This window comes from Artemia sp. Qi Xiang Cuo, chromosome 3 (assembly GCF_049724085.1).
Source record: "Artemia sp. Qi Xiang Cuo chromosome 3, ASM4972408v1, whole genome shotgun sequence".
Taxonomy (NCBI): Eukaryota; Metazoa; Arthropoda; class Branchiopoda; order Anostraca; family Artemiidae; genus Artemia; species Artemia sp. Qi Xiang Cuo.
This window is the reverse complement of record NC_142796.1, coordinates 89,492,194-89,515,060: the sequence shown is the minus strand read 5'-3', so window position 1 is coordinate 89,515,060 and position 22,867 is coordinate 89,492,194. Positions and strand designations below refer to the sequence as shown.

General features: G+C 34.2%; 1 protein-coding gene across 3 annotated transcripts in view; it reads right to left on the bottom strand.

Moving 5' to 3' along the window:
- The window catches only part of LOC148954724 (uncharacterized), a 150,592-nt gene that overhangs the window by 24,981 nt on the left and 102,744 nt on the right, over nt 1-22,867 (bottom strand). For all 3 annotated transcript variants that reach the window (XM_089086711.1, XM_089086712.1, XM_089086713.1), the window contains exons 7-11: nt 21,041-21,199; nt 18,981-19,100; nt 9,471-9,777; nt 6,944-7,161; nt 1,015-1,093 (exon numbers count right to left, since the gene is read on the bottom strand). In XM_089086711.1, the coding sequence (XP_088942837.1) occupies nt 1,015-1,093; nt 6,944-7,161; nt 9,471-9,777; nt 18,981-19,100; nt 21,041-21,199 (883 nt within the window). The remainder of the gene's footprint in view (nt 1-1,014; nt 1,094-6,943; nt 7,162-9,470; nt 9,778-18,980; nt 19,101-21,040; nt 21,200-22,867) is intronic.

Below are 22,867 nucleotides of genomic sequence, written 5' to 3'. Positions count from 1 at the left end.
CCACTGCTTTTCAATTCACAGCTGGCTTTGTAGAGCTTCTTTTTAGAAACAGGTCTATCAAGGGAAATTTCTCACCTAAGATCCTATACTGGGGCTCCAAATATGAAAAGTCGTTTTTAGTCATAGTATTATCAAAAACATTATAGTTATTCTATTATTATACCTACTATAGTTACAGTGTATTTACAATTTATTTATGTTGTTGAATTATTATATCTATGCTTCATATATATATATATATATATATATATATATATATATATATATATATATATATATATATATATATATATATATATATATATATATATATTACTATATTTTCCTTTTTTAGAGGATAGAAAATGTTCTAAAAATACTTAAAGTTTAATTCGTATTACACCTGTTTAAGTAGTAAATTAAAACTTTAAAAATTCTTTATAGCCTACCAGAAATTGTTTAATGTTAATAAAACTTGTTTTTAATATTAAAAGCGATATTAAGGCAATATTTAAAACTTCTTATATTCTAGCCCAAACTCGGTAATAGCCCGCAAATAATCCATAATGGGGGCTGACTCACTAAACAAGACTATAGATGGATAGATTTATTCACACGAAAGCCCTATTGGGCCATGATGAGACACAATAAACAAGCAAAAAAAAAAATAAAAAAAAATACAACAACAAAACGTAAAACTGACTATTCAAGAAAATCTTCACAAAACTTCATAGCTACCCGGACGAACGTTCCAATATTATTTATATATAAATAACACTTACTTTTCGAAATTTCCAAAATCCAATCTCTCCCTACCAAATATTTCCAGTCGCAATTCTCTCAATTTCCTACATTCCCCTAAAAAATGATGCAAAGACTCATCCATCTCTCCAAACATAGGGCAACTGTAATATAGAATACGTTTAGAGATCAAAGTGATTGTTAAACCTTCTCAGTTTCTTGGCCCTTTGGCGAAGGAAATAGGCCTGTTTTTTTTTTCTCTAAATAGCTAAAACAGAAAAGAAAAAAACTTACGGCTAACATGGCAATGAGGGCTAGCTGGTTATAAGGTTTTCCATTCTTTGGATTTAACAGTTGCGCTTTTGTATACCATCTGAAAAGAAATGTTTTTGTTATCGATCGATTTTAAACTATTTTTACTTTTCTTAAAACTTTTTGTTTCACAAGTATTTCACATTAACACTTTGATAGCGCATTGGATTCTGCTTGGCAAAACGAGGACCAGGGTTCGACCCCAACTGCTACAAAATCATGTGACAGGCTCGCTACCTGTTCCTTTAAAAAAAGACTGCAACTAAAACGTAGATATTGTCGACGGCTTATGTCAATGTTGACGTCATAAAACGTCGATACGTTGAAAATTGTCGATGATATCAATGACGATAAAGGACCTGCGTCTCTTTTTTTTCATCATTTTATACTCCCTCAGCCTAGAGCTGTTTCTTTTTTTCTTTCAATTTAAGCTTGAATATGGGTATTCATTGCATTCTAAAATCAACATCAAAGAATCAAAATCGAAAGACATTCATCTCTTTTCTAATGGTAACAAAATCTTAGGCGGGAAAGAATGTCCCTCCACACCTGTCAGCTGCTTCATAATGAGAAAAGAAGAAAGAAAAGAAATAAAAGGAGATAAAGCAAACAAGAATGGAACACAGCCAAGACAAAATTTCGAGCACTAAGAGAATGAAAGGGAAAAAAATTGAGTGAGAAAAGAAAATGCAGAGCGAATAAAAATTCCAAGCAACACGGAAAAAATGGAGAGCGATAAAAAAAGGGTACTAAAAAAGAAGATATTATATCAGCCATTAAAAAAGAAGGTGATGCGATAGAGATTGCACGGCTTAAAATAACCTTAAATTATTACTACATTTTTACCATAGGTCAGCGATCATAAGAACAAAAAGAAGTGGTTCTCAATGTTGGCAAAAAGTTAATCCCCAGGTGTTACCCTTTTTCAAAATAGTGTGCACCAAGTGGCGCAAGCCAAACGTTGAAAAAAGTGCGGCATGGCCCTATGATGCGCAACGTAGAAGTGTATCAAGCATAGTGAAATGTACACAAGGTAATGAAGAGTCGGTATCCCCTCTTTTTTTCTAAAATCAAGTATATAAAACATTTTAAACACTAATGTTACCAGACAATTTGAGTAGAATGGGGTTAAAAAGGAAATGAAGAAATCAAATAAAATACATAACGCCAAAAAATTGGTTGCGTCGATTTATCATGGCCAAAATATCCCTAAAATATTCTGTCGCAGACCGGTTGCAACATGCAAGGAAAAAACAGAGAGTGAAAAACACACCGCACAAAAAACACAAAGTGAAAAACAGACCGCAGGGACAAAAAACAACATTCATAAAAGAAAATTGGGTTGTCTATGTGCGATACCAGAAAAACAGGCCAGAATTTTTTTTTCCTCCAATTAGCTTGTAACTTTGAGATCATGGAACTTTGACTGAACGAATGGGAACCCAATGAACAAAAAAAAAACACTGAAAGAAAGTTTGACTATATGAGTTTTTTACGCAAAAATTTCAGAAAAAAATTCCATTGCAGAAAAAAGATGAGGAACAAAAAGATTACCGATTGACTACTTCAGGGGATGTAGACAGGGCCACAGGAACCTCAATCAAGCCAAAAGTTGTGAAAACAAAATTGCTAGTATTAATTCGTGGCGTCATGATTATTTTTCAAGACAACAGAACAAAGCACAAAATATAAGGGCCATATTTTTTTTCCCCGATTAGCTTGAAACTTTGGGAACATACAGACTGAACGAATATGACCTCAATGAAGAAATATATATTATATATATATATATATATATATATATATATATATATATATATATATATATATATATATATATATATATATATATATATATATATATATATATATGTATATATACTATATACAAATATATATTATTATATTTTGAACAACCAGTCACATTTTATTAGTTTTACATGCAGCAACAATAAAACTTAAAAAGAACAGAAATTATTACGTATCTGAGGGGGTGTCCCCCTCCTGAATACCTCGCTCGTCACGCTAAAGCTTTTTTTAGTACTTTTAAAAAAGCTTCTTATTGTTCTAGTTAACCGACCCTTGTTTTTCTGGAGTCGATCTTGAAGAGCTGGGACAAAAAGTCAAACTTTAGCGTAAAGAGCGAGGCACCTCCCCTCGTATACGTAATAATTTCTGTTCGTTTCAAGTTTTAATGTTGCTCCTTACTTTCAATTAAAAAGACTTATTTTTATTAATTTAATTTCTGATCGTTTTTTAAGTAATTTCGGGGAAATCCGGCTCCCCATAGGAAAAATATTTATCCCGGACAATTACCATTAACATCTTCACATGTAAAATTGAGTCAGCAAAGAGAAAGTAAGACATATAAAAAGAATTTCCTATAGGAATTCTGCCAAATTCCTCAAGTATAAAATTTCCCCTGAAAAGTTCAACTTCCCTAAAACTTCACCCCTCATGGAAAATTCTCCCCGTGGAAAACCCCCAGCGAAAAATTCACTCCCGCCCCCGAAAAAGGTGTGCATACTTTCCAACAACAAATATTATACATAAAGAATGGGCAAATTTCATAGCTTAAAAGATATTTACCCATGGGCTATGGAGGGTCGTGTTATCTTCAAAGGCATAGCTACTGGATCTTTCAACTTTCTTTTTTATTGACAAAAACACATGACAAATAAATTTCTAAACTGGTCGACGGAGAGCAGGGCTCGATGTGTCGGCCATAAACAAATATAACAAAATGCCGAAATAACAAATACAGGATATAAAAAAAAAAACAAAAAAAAACATACAAGGTTGGAGATAACAGAGGAGGCCACACCAGCGCGAGAACACCACAACACAATTAATACTAATATCAATTATTCATCAATCCCAACATCCAGACAAAGAACCAATTTTGAAATATGTTTTTCAAAGAAGATCTGCTCTTGAAACTTGGGAACATTTATACTATATTTAGTTTATTTACAATATGAGGAATCTGGTATCTGATTGAGAATCTAGCTCTTTCTGATTTAACTAGAGGAAGGCAATACTTCTTGGAGCGGACGGGGTGGGTAGGAGAAATGGGAATCTCAATTACACTCAAATCATGGAAATAATTTGTTGAAGATTGAATATCATAATACCACATTGCTGTATGCAGATCTTTCATTTGTTTAAGATTAAATATATTGAGAAAAACATAAAAAGTTTCAGTTTTCGAGAGATTTTGAAGCCTTATTGGGGGATGAACAAAACTACCTAGAATTCTAATCGCTTTATTTTGAATTATCTGAAGAGGTTAGAGGTGGACCTTAATTGTGTTGAAATAGATTACAGGGCAATAGTGTAGATATTATTCAATTTGGGAATGGTATAAAATTTTAAGGATGGAAAAGGGAAACACATGTTTCAATCTATGAAGACAACCTAAGTTATGGGCAAGTTTCAAACTCAAATAATCAGAATGTTTACGGAACGATAAAAGCTCATCGAGAATAATCCCAAGGTAACGAAATAATTTTACTCTTTTTATCCTACTTTTATTTACAATTAACTCTTCTATGGTAATTTTATTTACTGTCCGCTGTGACCGCCCAAAAATCATGAATTCAGTTTTAAAAAAATTTGGAGCTAGGTAGTTACATGAACCATTTATTCAAAGAGTTCATTGCTATCACCATTTTCTCAACCAATAAAGATGGGGTTTTAGTTTTTACTGTTACTGTTGTATCCACTGCAAAAATTACTGCTAAGCTACTATCTTGGGGTAAACACCTCAGAAGGTAATTTATATAAATCAAAATAGTAATGGTACTAATATTAATCCCTGGGGGACTCCAATATCATCAATAGCAAAATGGCTTGACAGGTGCCCATTTATTTCTGCCTGAATTTTTCGACCATGCAGGTAAGATTTAATTAGATCTAGGCCTTTACCTCTAATACCTGTGTTATTAATTTTTTCCAGTAAAATTTCGTCGTTTAACGTATCAAATGCCTTTTTTATATCATAGAAAAGAGTAGACACATGATTATCATCATTTAGTGAATCATTAATCTCTAAAATTAGTGCAGCAATAGCTTGTTTAGTAGAATGACCCGACCGGAATCTAAACTGATTTTTAGTAAATAAATTTCTTTTATCAAAATACGAAACAATTTTTTTTTGAATAATTTTTTCTAGAACCTTAGATATTGGAGAAAGAATAGCTATTGGCCGATAGTTGCCTACACCTGTCTTATCACCTTTCTTATGAATTGGAATAACTTGTGCAGATTTCCAAACTTCTGGAAAGATTCCTGATGATATAGATGCATTTAAAATGTGAAGCAACGGAACATGGATTACAGAAGCAAGTTCTTTCAAAATATTTGTGGAGAGCCCATCTAGACCTAGGGAATTGTCAGTTTTTAAATTCGTAATTACTTTCTGGAACTACGATGAACAAAATGGATACCTTAAAACTTTGATCAAACTAATTTAGCAAAACAAGGGGCGTGGGAGGGGGCTAGCTACCCTCCAACTTTATTTGGTCACTTAAAAAGGGCACTAGAACTTTTAATTTTCACTCGAATGAGCCCTCTCCCGATATTCTGGGACCACTGGTTCAATATGATCACCCCTGAGAAAAAAAAAGGAGATAAACACGCATCCGTGATGTATCTTTTGTCAAAAAAAAACAAAATCACGCATTTTTGGAGATGGGAGCTTGAAACATCTACAGTAGGGTTCTCTGGTACGCTGAATCTGATGGTATGATTTTCATCAAGATTCATTGACTTTTAGGCAGTGTTTTCCCCTTTATCAAAAATCCGGCAAATTTTATGAGGCTCGTAGCCTTCGATGGATAAAACTAAATTTAATTAATCTTATAAATTAGGAATCAACATAATATGCCGATTCTTTTTCTATATCTACTGATATCAATATTCCGTTTTTCAGAGTTTCGGTTACTGTTCAGCCGCGTCACTCCTTACTTACAGTTCCTTACCACGAACTTTTTGAGATTCCAAAATAAAATTTTAGATTCAAATTTATAGAAAATCAACAAACTAAACATATTGCTTTAAAAAAGTATCGATTTTGAAGCTTCATTTAGGCAGCAAACTTTCTATACTTTCGATTAGAATCAAAAGAAGAGCTTTTTACGAAAAATGTGTCTCCTAAAAATATTAACAAATAATTTTATTATAGGGATTATAATGATAATTATAGATTATTATCATTATTTTCTTCGTTTTTTGTAGGTGTTTTAACAAATGATTTCCTGTTTTAATGGTGTTATTAATGTTACGATGAATAATAAACAGACTGTTCAAAATACAAGTCGTTTTTAGTAAATCGCGAAAAACGCTCTAGCCTACAAGGGGCTTAAAGAGGCAGTAGCCCAATTTTTTGTAAATATTGACTAGCACTAAGACTTCCTTTTGTGATGGTGTTATTAGTGTTACGACGAACAATAAACAAATTGTTCAAAATACAAGTCGTTTTCAGTAAAGCGCAAATGACACTCTATCCTACAGAGGGCTTAGAAAGGTAGTAACCCCACTTTTATTTATGATAGCCCTTATTTTTAAATTTTGACTGGCACTGTGATTTCCTTTTTAATAGCGTTGCTAATGTTACGACACATAATAAACAAACAGTTAGTAATACAAGTTGTTTTCAGTAAAGCGCGAATAATGCTCATGCCCTTAAAGAATTTAGAAGGCGGTAGCCCCACTTTTATTTGCGGTAATTTTGTTCATTTTAAGTTAAAACTTATTATTCATTTTAGCTTATTGTCCTTTAAGGATTCACTTATTCATTCACCGTAATTTATGTTCAGCTTATTTTGACTTATTAAGTTCGATTGTTAGTGAAATGAAATAAAACAAACAAGTGAAATGAAATAAAATAGGCAAAAAATGACAAGCCTACTCTTTGGCAGCAGCGTAGAATCCAGTTAAAGCTAATAATTGTTCTTTGTAACGGGCTAAATCTCCAAGGGCTATATAAGCCTTTTGACCCGCAACAAGGGCTAAACCAGCCATACCCATGCCATGATGCTTCTTTTGAGGGTTTTTGACAAATTCCTCAAACAAAATATTGTGTTTTTCTTCTAAGGTCTTCAGTACGTGAATGTAAAATTGAGTACCCTAAAAGAAACAAACCAATTATTCGAGAATTCACCGATAACTTTACTGTCGAGGGGTGGTTCTTGTCGCTACCATAAATACTTACACCGATGTATGCCACCAGTGGAGCAAGGTTTATCATGTGTGGCGCAAAGTCAGGGGGTGGTGGAAGTGCAGCAAGAGGGCGTTACAAGGGCCACTCCAAGATGTACACCAAGAAGTGAAGAGTGGATGACCCACAAGTAGTGAAATAAATATTAAAAAAAAATCCTTTCTCAGCTAAATTAATGGACCCTCCGGATATTTTGGAGCAGGGGAGGGCCTTGGGGCCTATCCCCCCGAAATCATAAATTGTTTCCAGTTTCCGGAAACTTCCTATTCAAATCACCAAACATTTTTTTTTTTCGCCACCAATCGCTATAGGGGGCTAATACGACCTAATGGTTCTGAGCATGAAAAATCTGTTTAAGTACGATTATGAACTGATAATCTGAACAACATTGTAGCTATATTTTACGTTTTTCTGTTTAATATTATCTATTGCTTTTCTTGTCTCTAAATAATATTAAGTGTACGCCGGTTATGCAACATTTTCTTTTTTATAGGGTGCCTTATTTAAATAAAATCTTTTAAATATCTTAGCAACAAAAATTATTCGTGCAAAAAAAAAGAATACAAAATTGTTTCCTTAGAAGATGGAAATTAAATTCTTATCTATTCAGAAACAAGCTTTTATGGCAAGAAAAAAAATAACGAAAGTTTTGGAGAGATATCAGCCAAGGAATGATGTTGGTGATGTTGGGAAGGATTTGAGGGGTCTCGGACCCTCTTTACATCTCAAATCATACAGTAGAAAGGATAAAGAAGATTCAACCATAAGGAAATATAAAGGCTACCAAGGGATAACTTTAGACCTGGGCGCGTTTATATAAAGACTCCTGACGCATGATGGACGGCGTGAAGAGCGTCGCAACTTCACTCCTCCAGGCGGAGAAATCTACTCAAGCAGAGTCATTGAAAGGAGCATTTAGAAAAATGAGTTACATCTGTAATGTGAGCATACGTTCTTAGTTCCCTTCCCTGCCCACAGAGGTAAAATTGTACCCGCAAACCGATCCTTTGGAAAACGTTCTAAACACAACACTAGAGAGAAAAGAGTCAGAAGCTTGATGTTCGACATATTGCTGCAGCTCTATTATTCTTCAAACAGTTTATTGCTGACTAGCTTTGTGCAAACGTGAAGGGATTTTTACATTCATCTGATGGCAGTTCCTGCATGCTCTCTGCTAGGCACCCAAGATCCTCGTCAGTCTGGGCGGCAGCATCAGGATTAAGGATATTCGAGAAAAGGTCCCTCCATCGATCTAGCTGAGCCATTTCGTAGCCGAGTTACTGGCTGTCTAGACCCACAATATGAAAAGCAAAAGAATTTTGACACCAGTGAGATCGCAGAGTAGACTGGCGAAATCACCTTTCTTGGCAGCATCCTCAGATCCTTTGATCTGAGCGTCTTGTCTCTATGAGTCAGCCTGTTGTGGACATCGTTAAGGCTTTTGAGGTCGACATGTCACCTAGAAGCCTGGCCTGACTTCGATCTTCTATGATATCGAGTGGGTCTACTTGGAACCATTGCTTAATCCCATATTTCTTTCATTCAAAAGTGAAATTGCCAAACTGAAGAATTCAAGACATTCATTTTAAACAAAAGCCATGCCTCCTCAGCGTTTAAAAATGACAGGGGCACGTCAGAGCTGTTCAGAATATCAATGGCGAGCCTCGAGCGTGCTTCAGGCTTGCAAAGACATGATACGACAATCTCTGTGGGTCTAGGTTCCGAGCCGTAGTCAAACATATACAACAACTAGGTGACCTCAATGATCAATGTTACCAATCTCAGCCCGTTCTGCCATTCAGGTTCTGCATCTCAGGATCTTAGAATTCAGGATCCGAGGATATAAGTATTACCGACATCGGACACCCTGTATGGTCTGCTGTCACTAATTGCTGATGGCCACCTCTGAATTTCCGATCGCCATCTCTGAGAGACAGTTCTATACGAAGTTGATCATCGTCTTGGTATGGCCATCGTATGTATAGGTGGATATCTTTCCTATCGGAAATGAATAGCAATAGAAACCATTGAAACATAAAAAATATACATACATTAAATATAAATATGTATATACATACATGTGGAATACCAATATAAACAAATATTGGTTTGTTTTGTTGTTTGTTGTTATTTAGTTATTTTGAAGGAGAGGTAAGTGTAGTATCATAGATCCACGAACAGACTTACAGCCTTAGTATTGAATAATTCAAAATCTTACCTCCTCAACAATCTGTTCTAAAAATTTGTCATAATCTTGCGCAGTTTCAGGTTCCTCTAGCTTTTTCCTTCTAATAGATTCAATAACGTTGTAGAAAGCCAACTTCCAAATATGAGAATCCACATTTTCCGTTTCACAAAACTTAATATCATCAACTATAATCTGGAGGAATGCGTTCATAAAGAAATGCTGAAGTTCTCGAACCCTTGATGATAATGGTCCCTGACTTTTCAATAGCCCAGTGAGTTCTTCATCATACCGAACTATATCCATCAAAGTATAAGGGTTGCAGCGAGATTCTCTCATACTAAAAGTAAAAAAATAAACATGAAAACTTTTCTAAATGAGAGATTTTTGGAATGTCCTCCCAGTCTGAAACTTACAAACTCCTTGTCATTTCTAAAAACTGTAAAAATTAAACCAATCCTGGCTATTCTATTTTTCATATTTTTACTAACAATCTCTCTATATTTACTACTAATAATACCTAGATACATGGAACTACCCATTCTAATGAATTTCTCGTTACCTAAAATCATCCTCATCCAATTCTAAGAGACTTAGTCTTCTAAACAATAATTCTCAAACCTCTTCTCGCATCCTTAACTCTTGAAACCTCTAAACCTCTCGTATATTCCAATTATGGAATAGATAATTGTTGGAATACCTTGTTGGAAAATGGACTGTGCATAAATTTTAGCAAACAACTGTAGGATCCAAAGGACTTTTAAACTTTATGCAAACGAACAAATTATGCAATAGTCCGGCAGGATAGAAGCAATGAATCCCCCCTCCCTAAATCTACAATCACTAGATTCACTCGAATTGAACCAATGGTCATAAAATATTAGAAAAGGGCTCTTTAGAATACGAATTGTGAATTATAGTACTGTTTTTATGAGTGGTAGCGATTGGAGGGTAACTTGAACCTTTCCCTTCAATTCTGGCCTGGTCAACTCGAATCGAACCGATGGTAATGAAATATTATAAGAGGGCTCCTTAGAATAGGAATTGTGAATTATAATACTGCTTTTATGAGTAGTAGAACTTGGAGGGTAACTTGAACCTTTCCCTTCGATTCCGACCTGATGTCTGAAATGGTAAAACGTGATAATGAGCGTTTTTTCTTTGTTTTTGTTTTTTTTTTCTTTAAAAAAAAAACAAAAGAAAAGAAAAGCGAGCAAGGCATTTTATAAGGCCAACGAAAATACAAGATTTTTTAGACCGTAGAATTTCGTGTTTTTACTTTTATAGCTTTGATAAATCTAATACTATTAACATTTTGATTACTAAATATCAGTATATGTATATTAAACTGACGATGCGTATTCATTTGTATTTTTTTCAGTAAAGTGCAAATTTTGTTCTGGCCTTGGGAAGGCGTATGGGTTTTGAGCCCAACTTACGTTAACTTCTGCTCGTTTTGAGTTTGACTCGGTTATTTATTGTAATTTCTGTTCGTTTTGGGTTTCATTTATTTATCGATGCTGATTAGTGGTAGTTTCACGCTTGTTAGATTATTTTATTTTATTTTTGCTCATTTCTTGTTTAATGGAGTTCTTTACTTCTTTTTGAAAAACTTATTTTGCGGAAACAGTTTTTTTTAAATTAATTTCTGTTCATTTTATATTGACATAGTCTTTTCAGAGAAAAAGAAAATAATACTCTAAATCTTTTCGTTTTTTTAAGACTTTATAGTTTGGCCTGGTATTTGTATGCTGGAGGAAATTATCAGCAATTTTTAACAACATACACCCTTTTAAAAATCTGGACACAAACAGTAGTGTTTAATTTAGTTTCATGCCTCCTCTAGTTGACCTGAAATAGAAAACTTGATACCATTCGCAAAAAAATCTGTTTTCTTTCTTTGATAGCTTGGATACACTTACGCTATTTTCATTTGGTTAAATTTTAAGAGCAGAAGTAGCCCCAAAAGTTTGAACATGATACCCTCAGTCGCTCTCGGGATACTACTGAGATGCCTTTTTGGGAATTAGCATTAACACAGTGCATTTTGATTTAATCTTAAGGCAACATTTAGTTTTTAAACATAAGGGGCAAATGGGAGGGTGGGCTGGGAGGGGGACTAGTTGCCCTCCAATCACTTTCGATTATTAAAAGGGCATCAGCCCTTTCTATTTTCAATCGAATGAGTCGTTTTTGAAGTTCCCACGACAACTCCTTCGATACTAAGTGCCTTGGTCTAAACAACAACAACAACAAAAATAATACATTATACCCACATCGATCTTTACTATAAAATTATTTGAAAAAAAACTAGGTTTTCTAAAGAGTTAAAGAGGCTGAGTTACAAGGTCGAACCTTAAAACGTACAGGTATTCGGAGGCACAGTTGGGGGGCTACCGGCCCCCAAACCCCCCGCTTTCGCAGCCTTTAAATATAAAAAAAAAATTCTTTAAACTGAAATTAAGGAGCGACATTAAAACTTAAAACGAACAGAAATTATTCCGTATATGAAAGGGGCTGTACCCTCCTCAACGCCTCGCTCTTTACGCTAAAGTTTGACTTTCTCACAACTCTTTCTTTTTAAACAATAAAAACTTTAGCGTAAAGAGCGAGGCGTTGAGGAGGGCACAGCCCCTTTCATATACGGAATAATTTCTGTTCGTTTTAAGTTTTAATGTCGCTCCTTACTTTCAGTTTAAAGAAATTTTTTTATATTTAAAGGCTGCGAAAGCGGGGGTTTGGGGCCGGCAGCCCCCCAACTGTGCCTCCTAATACCTGTACGTTTTAAGGTTCGACCTTGTAACTCAGCCTCTTTAACTCTTTAGAAAACGTAGTTTTTTTCAAATAATTTCTGCACGTTTTTGTACAGTTTATTACTTATTATTGCTTGACTAACTGTTAGCTGATCATGTCAGGAGTTAAAGTTGGGACGCTGCCGCCCCACAAACCTCCTACTCTTAAACATTCTTGTTTTAAGGCTTTTAATTCCTGAATACTTAAATTCAATATAAACTCAACGCCTCGCTCTTTACGCTAAATTTTTTATTGTTTAAAACAAAGAGTTGTGAGAAAGTCAAACTTTAGTGTAAAGAGCGAGGCGTTGAGGAGGGCACAGCCCCTTTCATATACAAAAGCGGGGGTTTGGGGGGGGGCCGCCCCCCAACTGCACCTCCTAATCCCTGTACGTTTTAAGGTTCGAACTTTTGACTCAGCCTCTTTAACAGCCCCCCAACTGTGCCTCCTAATCCCTGTACGTTTCAAGGGTCGACCTTGTAACTCAGCCTCTTTAACTCTTTAGAAAACGTAATTTTTTTCAAATAATTTAAAAAAGAAACTGTGTTTCTTTTTTAAAGTTTAAATTCAGTATACAAAAAATATGCTTTGACTGTTAATCGAACCTGAGTATTCCGCCTGACAGTCTGAAGTATCAATCGCTGGACTAAAGAGACACAAGTGTAATTGTTTTTTAGTAAATGGAATCTATTTTCGACGCAAGCAAATTCCCACAAAACTTGATATTTGGTTTTTGGAAGGAGTGATCAGATTCAGCTGAAATTTCGAGGATAAGCTCCCAGGCCCCAGGAAAGCTTATCCTCTAAATTTCAGCCCGATCAGACAACGTTAAAGGGGGGTTGTGGTGGGAAAAATTAACATGGGCTATTATAGGAAAACGAGGTTTTTCGTAAATGTAAATTCGGGGAATAATTTTTTCGGTCTGAAAATATCAAAAGGCCCTAACAGGTCGAATTCTGCTTCGAATGAGTCCTCATTCACCCGGATCAGTTGCCAACTGTGGCCTGTAGGCGTGGATAAGAGAAAAAAAGAAATGCTGATGAATTTTAAGTGGCTATATTTGGTTTTTTGAAAACAGGGAAGGAGTGATCGGATTGAGCTGAAATTTCGAGGATAAGCTTCCGGGCCCTAGGAAAGCTTAACCTCTAAATTTTAGACCAATCGGACAACGTGAAAGGGGGGATGTGGTCGGAGGGTCGAAACTTCCGGCCCACTTTCCCCCATGAAGATAAAGTCGGACGAGGATGAAATTTTGCAAGTTTCTTAGTTTGAGCTTGGGCTACAAAATGCAATTACCGCCGTCTCTCTGCGACCTCTAGGACCTGAAATCGCTTAACATTGTGGTGGGTCGCCTCTTTATAGAGGCACAAGTGTGCCTCCTTGATAAAAATGTCAAGCCTTCCAAACACTTTTGACTATTAAACAGGGGACTAGCTCTTTCGATTTCCAGTCGAATGAGCCCTTTTTGAAACTAAAACGCTTTCTATAAAAACCTTATATGCCCCTTGGGCATAACTTACAACCCTTGCCCTGAAGGCAGTGGGGGGGGGAGCTGTCCTCCTTAAAGATCTAATTACCAAAACTTTCAACTACGTTGAACAAAATGGCTATCTAAAAATTTGTATTGGATGTGTTTGGGGAAAAGGTGGGCGTGAGAGGGGGTTTAATTGCCCTCAAATCAGGCACTAGGCCTTTGAATTTCCAATCGAATGAGCCCTTTTTCAAGTTTCTACGACAAAGATTTCAATAAAAACCTTATATGCACCCAGGGCATAAATTATAACCCTTGCCCTGAAGACTGTGGGGGATTGTCCCTCTCAAAGGTATAATTTCCTGAACTTTAAACTGCGTGGAACAAAATGGCTATCTCAAAATTTTTATTGGGTGTGTTTGGGGAAATGGTGGGCGTGGAAGGGGAATTAGCTTCCAACCACTTTCGACTATTAAAAAAGGCACTAGCCAATTCAATTTCCAATCGAATGAGCCTTTTTTGAAGTTTCTACGACAACGCCTTCTATAAAAACCTTATAAGCCCTCAGGGAATAACTTACAACCCTTGCCCTGTGGGCTGTGGTGGATTTGTCATCCTCAAACGCATAATTTTCAGAACTTAAAACTACGTTGAATAAAATGGCTATCTCAAAAATTTTGATCGGATGTGTTTGGGGAAAAGGTGGGCGTAAGAGGGGGGTTAGTTGTCCTCCAATCACTCTGACTATTAAAAGGGGCACTAGCCCTTTGAATTTCCAATCAAATGAGCATTTTTTGAAGTTTCTACGACATCACCTTCTATAAAAACCTTATATGCCCTCAGGGCATAACTCACAACCATTGCCCTGGGGGCTGTGGGGGAGTGTCCTCCTCAAAAACATAATTTCTATCTTGAAATCAACTACACTGAACAAAGTGCCTATCTCAAAATTTTGATTGGATGGGTTTCGGGAAATGGTGGGCGTGGAAGGGGTGTTAGTTACCTTCCAATCACTTTCGACTATTAAAAAGAGCACAAGCCACTCCAATTTCCCATTAAATGAGCCCTTTTCGAAGTTTCCGCGACAACTTCTTCGATACGAAGTGCCCTGCTTTAAAGGAAAAAATAATAATAAATAATACATTGTGCCAACATCGTTCTTATAAGCCCCCAGGACATAACTTAAACCCCTTGCCCTGAGGGTTGTGGAATGTCCTCCCCAAAAACATATTTTCTAACTGGAAATCAACTACGCTGAACAAAATGGCTATCTCAAAACTTTGATTGGGTGTGTTTGGGGGAATGATGGGCGTGGGGGAGGGCCTAGTTGCTCTCCAATCACTTTCGACTATTAAAAAAGGGCACTAGCCACTCCAATTTCCAATCGAATGAGCCCTTTTCGAAGTTTATACGACAACTTCTTCGATACGAAGTGCCCTGGTATGGAAAAAAAAAAATAATACATTATGCCAACATCGTTCTTTACATAGGCAGCGCGATTGCGCTGCCTATGATGTGAAAGTCATATTGAAAAGAATTTTCAGCAAAAGCGTTAGTTTGATGAAAGCCAACATAAGAAAGTGTGGACAAAAATTATAGCTTTCATCTGAAAATGTCTTGATTCAACCGGTAAAAATCATTTTACAATCATTTATATTAATGACTTTAAAATTAGTTTTAAAATATTGAAACCTATACGTTATATAAGCTGACGTTCATTACACATGTTTAAATGTTTTCTTTAGCCTTATAAAATCCCATTCTCGACTTTTTTTCTTTCTTTTTTTTGTGATGGCAGGCCAATGTTGTTTTTTATATTTTCTGTTATTTTATGATACGGTTCAAAAATGAGTTAATTCCTGGCTCCATGCAAAACAATTTAGTGCATAAGCTGCAGAATTCGACACAGATGTTTTTGCGTTGAGAATATCGTTTCGACGCAGAAACAAGCAAAACGCAAAATTCATAGCTAAGCAAAATTCAGTGACTCGACGCAGAAACAAACTGAGTATTCGCTCAATTCAAAAATGAGCTAAATCCAAGCTACACGATGAGTCAGTGTAAAAACTAGATACGTACTCAAAGGAACAATCTACGTCATGACTCTAATTTTTCATGATGACGTCATTGTTCATGATGTCATGACTACGTCATGAACAATCTACTCAGCACAGTAGCGAGGTAAACCCTAATTACGAGTGAAAATGAGCTAAACCTGATAGAGAAGGAATCGACATCTAATTCCATAAAACTAGCTACTGCCTGAGTGTACTAAACGCTATTATCCAATAATGAACTGAAAGGAATAACTAGATATAATTACAAAGAACAAATTAGAAATAGCATGATTAAAATAAAATAAGGTTATATATAGGAATAATTAGAAAAAAGGAAAAAAGAAATAAATTGTTAAAAAAACATCAGTGTATCATTTCACTGCTTAAAGTAACAATGAAAAAAGGAAATAATAAAATAAAGGACAAAGAAAATACAACCTGATTGTTTGAACTGGTTAAGTGGAAAGTTACACAACCACATATGTCTTAAAAAATTCCAAAAAATCAGGAACTATATTTTTTGAGAAAAGACCCTCCAATTCTGGTAAAAACTGGTCAAAAAAAAAACAAGTAAAAAATCATAAGAAATAAGCTAGAAATATAAGGCACAATACAGCTTAAGAATGTGCAGTTCTCCTTAGGAATAAACAGATTCTTAATGTCTGAATTTCTATGGACGAATAAGCGTTGTCAAGTTTAACCAACTAAATTTTGTAGTTCATTTTAAAGATTCAGCATGGCAACGGAGGAAAAAGTAATACGGCAAAATGAATATTAATTATTACGAATGAATAAATTTAACCTAAAACGAACAGAACTAAAAATGATTAATCAAACTTAAAACGAACGATAATTACAACAAATGTAATTAGGGTTACCACTCCCTTAAATCCCCCAAAGGCTAGAGCGTCGTTTGCACTTTCCCAAACATTATTTTTGTTTCAAGCAATATAGCTTTGAATTGTTGTGGCATCAACAGCAGGAAAATAATAATAAAAAAAAATCATGATAATAATCAAGCAGAAGCGTCAATTTATTAAAATGTGGAGAGGTGATATTTTTCAAAACCTAGGGGGGGAGCAAATTAGATATTTTTTGATTTGGTTAATAAGAAATGCAAAAAAGTATTTTCCAATATTAATATCAAAGAAAGGGTATTTTTTTTTAATCTGGGAGGGAGAATAAAATATAGGGAGGAAAAGAGGGCGATAGGCCCCCTTCCGCCCTCCCAATTGACGCACTTGCAATCAAGGTTTCAGAGTAGGAGCTACTATAAATAAAAGTGGTTTGTCTCCGTCCCCCCTACCCTTTTCAAACCCTCTGAAAGGTTTGACTATGATTTCCGTTTAACTAAAGTCGATACAGGGATCAAACAGCAGCGTTTATATTTATAAAAGCATCAACAACTCAAAAGAAAAAAATTGCCTGACTTGAAATTTCAAAAATTGCAAAAAATTGAAAAAAAAAAATCCAAGAATACATGAAAGAAAAACAATATTCCAGACAAATTACATTTGCGACTTCAGTTTGCGATTATTTTCAAAGGATTTTTTTTCGTCAATACTTTTGCGTTTGGTTATTTTTCAGGCAATCGTATTAATGCAAAAATGCAACTTTAAAACGAACTTTGGTAACCTTTGCGGCAATCTGTTTAGCTCGTGTAAGCAAAACTTTAAACTGACGAATCAACAAACCTTTTAATTTTCTGTACATTCGAAGACAATGAACTTGAAAGAGAGAAAAAAAGAAAAGAAAGAAAAGAAAAAGAAAGAAAGAAAAAAGAAGAAGAAGAAACAGAAGAAAAGTAATCAGACTAATAAAACCAGATTAATCGTTTAGAACATATTTCCTGGAAGTCTGGAAAGTCTGCAACTTTCTGCTCGGTTGAGTATAATTTATTTATTGATATTAATTTCTGTTTCAACTTTAAATTATTATAGGACTTCATTTCTGCTCATATTAGGTTTTATTACAGATCTTACTTTTCTTTGAAAAACTTAGAAAACAATTTTTAAATTAATTTTTTTTTCGTTTTTAAATTGAATAGTTTTATCATTGATTAACATTAAAAGTAATTTTAAATATTTATGCTTAAGAACCAAATGTTGGATTTTAATTCATTTTGACAGAATTTTGGTACATTTTAAGTTTGTTTTTTGAATGTTTGTTTTATTTTATTTCTATTTGTTTCAGGATTCGGTTTTTCATCTATAGCAGAATCTGTTATCTTTACATTTGATGTGATTATTCACTTTGGTTTCTGTTCATTTCGGGTTTCAATTATTCTTTAATTACATTTTTCTATGTGTTTTAACTTTGAATTATTACACGAATTTATTGATGCTCGTCTTAAGTTTAATAGGGCTCTACTTTTCTTAAAACCATGTTTTTAAGAAAACATTTTTTAATTTATAAGCAAACATACTTTTTTATAATTATAATTCTAATTGAGGGGGGGGGCAAACTAGGAGAGTTTCATATAAGAGAAAATTTCCCTACAAATTATCAGAGTTATTTTCTTTTTTAAACTAAATTAGATTAGAGTTATAGATTGCTATCATACAATGACTATCTAATATAATATAAATAATATGATAAAATATAAAAACTACATAGATATATTAATTAATTTCTTATTAATAAATTAATCAATATATTAAACTATTATATTACAGAATAATAGCAATAATAGTATCACAATATAATAATATGATATAATAACTAAAAAGTATTAGACTCGTATATATATATATATATATATATATATATATATATATATATATATATATATATATATATATATATATATAAAACAATAATAATTAAGAAACCAAGAACGATGGTGATTTTCATTTCCGATGGCTGGAAATCACCATGGTTCTTAGTTTCTTAACTATCTTAATGTTTTTTTTCAATTTTATTAGTTTTTCGTCAAGCGTCACGTACAAAGAGTTTGATCTTAGAACGTAATTAGATTAGAATTACGTTCTTCTTGTTTTTTGCTTTACTGTGTTAGTTTGACCGATTGACATCAAAGCTTAAAAATTTAAAAACAAAACTAAAAATATGACTTGGATACAATTTCACTCAACGGAGTTTCGCAAAAGACAAAATTTCTCTTTATAAAATGCCAAAATTGTTTTCTTTTTCTGTTAGACAGTGCAGATTAAAGAAATTAAAGCTAAAAAAAAAAATAATCTTAAAAAAGGATTAATTTTTTACCTCTTTGAATAAGGACTATACCACGCAGGCTTACCCTGGGCGAGTTGGGCGTCTACCGTTTGACTTGCAATGACACCTGGCACGTCCTGTCGTCCAGAGCTTGAGCCAGGAGTTGCAGAACTAAAATATGGAGTTGATGAGAGAATCTTAGAAAAGGCGAGGTTAAAGATAAATACTATAAATCTTGTTTTTAAGAAAACAAATTTTGTTTTCTTTTTTGCCTTTCTTACGAAAACAAATTTTGTCTTTCACAGCATTTTTAAGAAAAACTTTTTCGTTTATGAAAATAAACCAAATAAATCGAACATTGTCATGAAAATTTTAGGCATTTTCAAAATTATTTTAGTTTATTGAAGTTGCTAAACTAATTTTACTAGAGGCTTTGAGAAAACTAAAATAGTATACTCAAATTTGCTGAGTTCGTGACCGATGAGATTATCGAGACCCTTATAAATTAGTCTTTTATTTTCTGCAGGGTACTTGCTTTCTGCTTCTAATTGTATTTGTTGCGTCAATTATGTACTTTCAGTAAAGCAACCTCAAGATGTCAGGAGTTCAGAATACTTTCTTTTCTTTTTTTACAGAGATTTTACACCAGGATGCTGCGATAAAAAATTTTCAAATTTAAATTAAGAAAGGATATTTTTTTTTACCATATTTCTGTCATAAAGTTTACCACTAATTCAAATTTATACATCATGATGAAATTTATACATATGACATTTTATTTATTTATTTTATTCTAAATAGGAGAAAGCCATAGGCTTGTCGACATGATGTCAATATTTCGCTGGAACGAAAAGAATTACACTTTTTTGTCGGCATAGCCTCAAAGTTGTATCAACAAGTCCACAGAAAATAGGAAAAAAATCACACAAAAATGGTACCGAAGAAGCTTGAAAATTACACCCGTAGTTCCCTATGCCAGGTGAATCCTAATGTAGAAACAAGTTTTTGATTTGAGGAAAGTGTTTATATAAATGGAAATGAAGTTTATTCTTTCTTTTTCCATCAATAATTTCTGAGACCATACTGGCTACCTTTCTCTTCAGTTACCCTTTCACCGTTACACAGAAACGTTCTTCTTCTTTTAGTTCTAGTGTTAGTTTTAAGGTTTGGACTTCTATCTGTGTTTTTTTAATTCTACACTGAAGACGGTCGAGGGGGGGGGGTCTTGACGAAAATATTTGCACAGTTTCTTTCTATTTTTAACTGGCTGTTTTACCCTCGTTTTCTCTTCTTTGCAAATTTTTTCTTCATTATTTTTTTCGATCAGCTACCTACGAGTCCTTAGGCAAAGAGGAATCCAAAGCACAAAAGAAAAATGAAAAAATATTAGTTCGTCCCAAATTTTTTTATTTTTAAAACGGCTATAAATGTAAATCAGTGAATTCCTGAATTAACGCGACCCTAATACAAGAAAAAGTTATATATACTGGGGGCAAAGCCCACTAAAATGAGCCAAAAAGCATATTTTGATTGGTCTAGAACTTAAATCTATAAGTCTATGGCCCAAGGGAGCTCCCCCCTACCCAAAAAAAAATAAATAGGACTAAAACTGGGCCAAAAACTGCATTGCAAAAACTTTATGATACATAACGTATTTAGAAAGACAGGAAGCGTAAATGAGACCAGGGCCGTATCCAGGACTTTTTCAGGGCGGGGGATACAAAAAAGACTTTAAAAAACGCATCAAAAATTTGCTTCTACTCATTTTTGTTACTTTTTTACGAGTCGAACAAATATTTGGGGGGAGAGGGATTCAAGCCCCCTAACCCCCCTCCACCTGGAAACGGCCGTGAATAAGACACAGTGAAAATGTTTAAAATCTCAACTATATTTTTCTTTCAATTTTTCTCCAATTCAACTGTACTTGTATTTTCTTATTAAAAAAGAAAGAAAAAAAATTCAAAATTCATTCCATAAATTTCAAAAATTTATACCTATTCAATTTTTTTTTTTTAATACAAAACATTTTTTGAACTATCACTGCCAAAATAGGGTAAATTAAAAGATCGTTACGTAAAATATTTAGGAAGACAATACGCGAATATACTTACATTGGTAAAGGTTGGTCAGGATCATAAAGGGCCTTTTCATTGACCTGCATCCGTGTACTGTTAGTTGCAGTTGTCATTTCCCCACTGCTCGAGGGTTTCGACTTGGGTAAAACTATAATTCCTCTAGTTGAATCGGTTTGGGGTTCTTGCTTCTTTTTCCTAGGAAAAGAGAAGACCGTCACATAATTTATCTTTTATATTTCCAAGTGATCAGAAACTTCTATCTATTCTAGATAACAAGTGTCTATCCATAATTTTTGTTTGGGAGGGTATTTTTTCGAGGGGGGGGGGGGCTTCAAATTCGCAGCAAAAATTTCCTTGTATTTTTGAAAGATCTAAAGCCAAACTGGCAAGGAACGACAAAAACAAAGTAGGGAAAGAAAAACATCTCAAGATGAACAAACGGGACTACAGCCAGTAGAAGAAAAAGAAGAAAAAGACAAAAACAAAGTAGGGGAAAAAATATCTCAAGATGAACAAATGGGACTACAGCCAGTAGAAGAAAAAGACAAAAATAAAGTAGGGGATAAAAAAAACATCTCAAGATGAAGAAACAAACGGGACTACAGCCTGTAGAAGAAAAAGACGAACTAAAACTGTGCAGATATTTAACCTGTATAAAACAAGGCGGTTTCTACGCCAAATACAGACGAAGAACAAAGATAAAATCCAAAATAATCAATAAAACCTAAAATTAAACAAAATCTGAAACTAATAAATAAAAAACAAACCAATATCTATATATATACAATTAATGCTACCGCGATTGAGCACCACATAGGTGTTTGTATATGTTACCATGAATGTCCGAAATTGGTAAATTTTGATATTCAACGTTGAATGTCCGAAATACCTTTGTTTCTCCTTGGATTGTCAACGTTGCCAGTCAACTTTTTCCGTTTTATGAAAGGTTTGATGGTGACAGGTTAGGGTAGGCTTTTAACCAATTTCTGAAATTTATAACCTAACCTAACAGAAGACTAACCTAGTCTCCAGGAATTAAAATTGTTATATATTAAATATTTAGTTTGTCTTCTTTAGTTTTTCTCAATCATCTTGATTATTATAGCGGTTTTCTGTTTATTTGTTGTCAATGATTTGAAAAATAAAGGTATAGTGTTCAAGATACACATAGTTTTAATGATGGATGTAATTCATTAGTCGAGCCATATTCGTAATGTATTCATTAACATAACCTAACTTTAGATTTTGTCATCAAAGGCTTGCATAAGAGTGAAAAAGGTGATTCGCAAAGCCAATTGAATTCAAGCAGAGAAAATGGATTTTCAGACATTCACCAGTGAATGTCGGCATTAACCAGATTTCAGACATTCACAATAACATATACACCATTGCGAGTTACTTCAATTAGAAGTCGCTTCAATGTTCTCATTGAAGTAACTCAAAATTGTGTGCCAACATCAGGAATCGGTTACAACAACTGGAAGGAAACTAGGCGAAGCCGGCTAAAAAACTTCCGATTCTTCATCCCATTTCGAATATGCAAAAAAATATGTTTCGTATCAAATGTCTGTAAAAACTGGGGATGTCTACCAGCAAGTTCTAAAACAACAAGAGCATAAAATTATTGAAAATAAAGATTATTTATTAAAATCCACGGATATAATAATGAACCTTGTACGTCAGAGTTTGCCTTTAAGAGGGCGTCAAGAGGACTTCTCATCCAAGAATAGGGGCAATTTCTTAGGACTGAGTCAAATTCCTCGAAGTACGGCAAGAACTTTGGCACGCACTTTGAAAAACATTTGAATTTGAAAAGCAAAATAGTTCTTGCACGCAGAGAGGCTAGAGAGACAATTGAGGCTA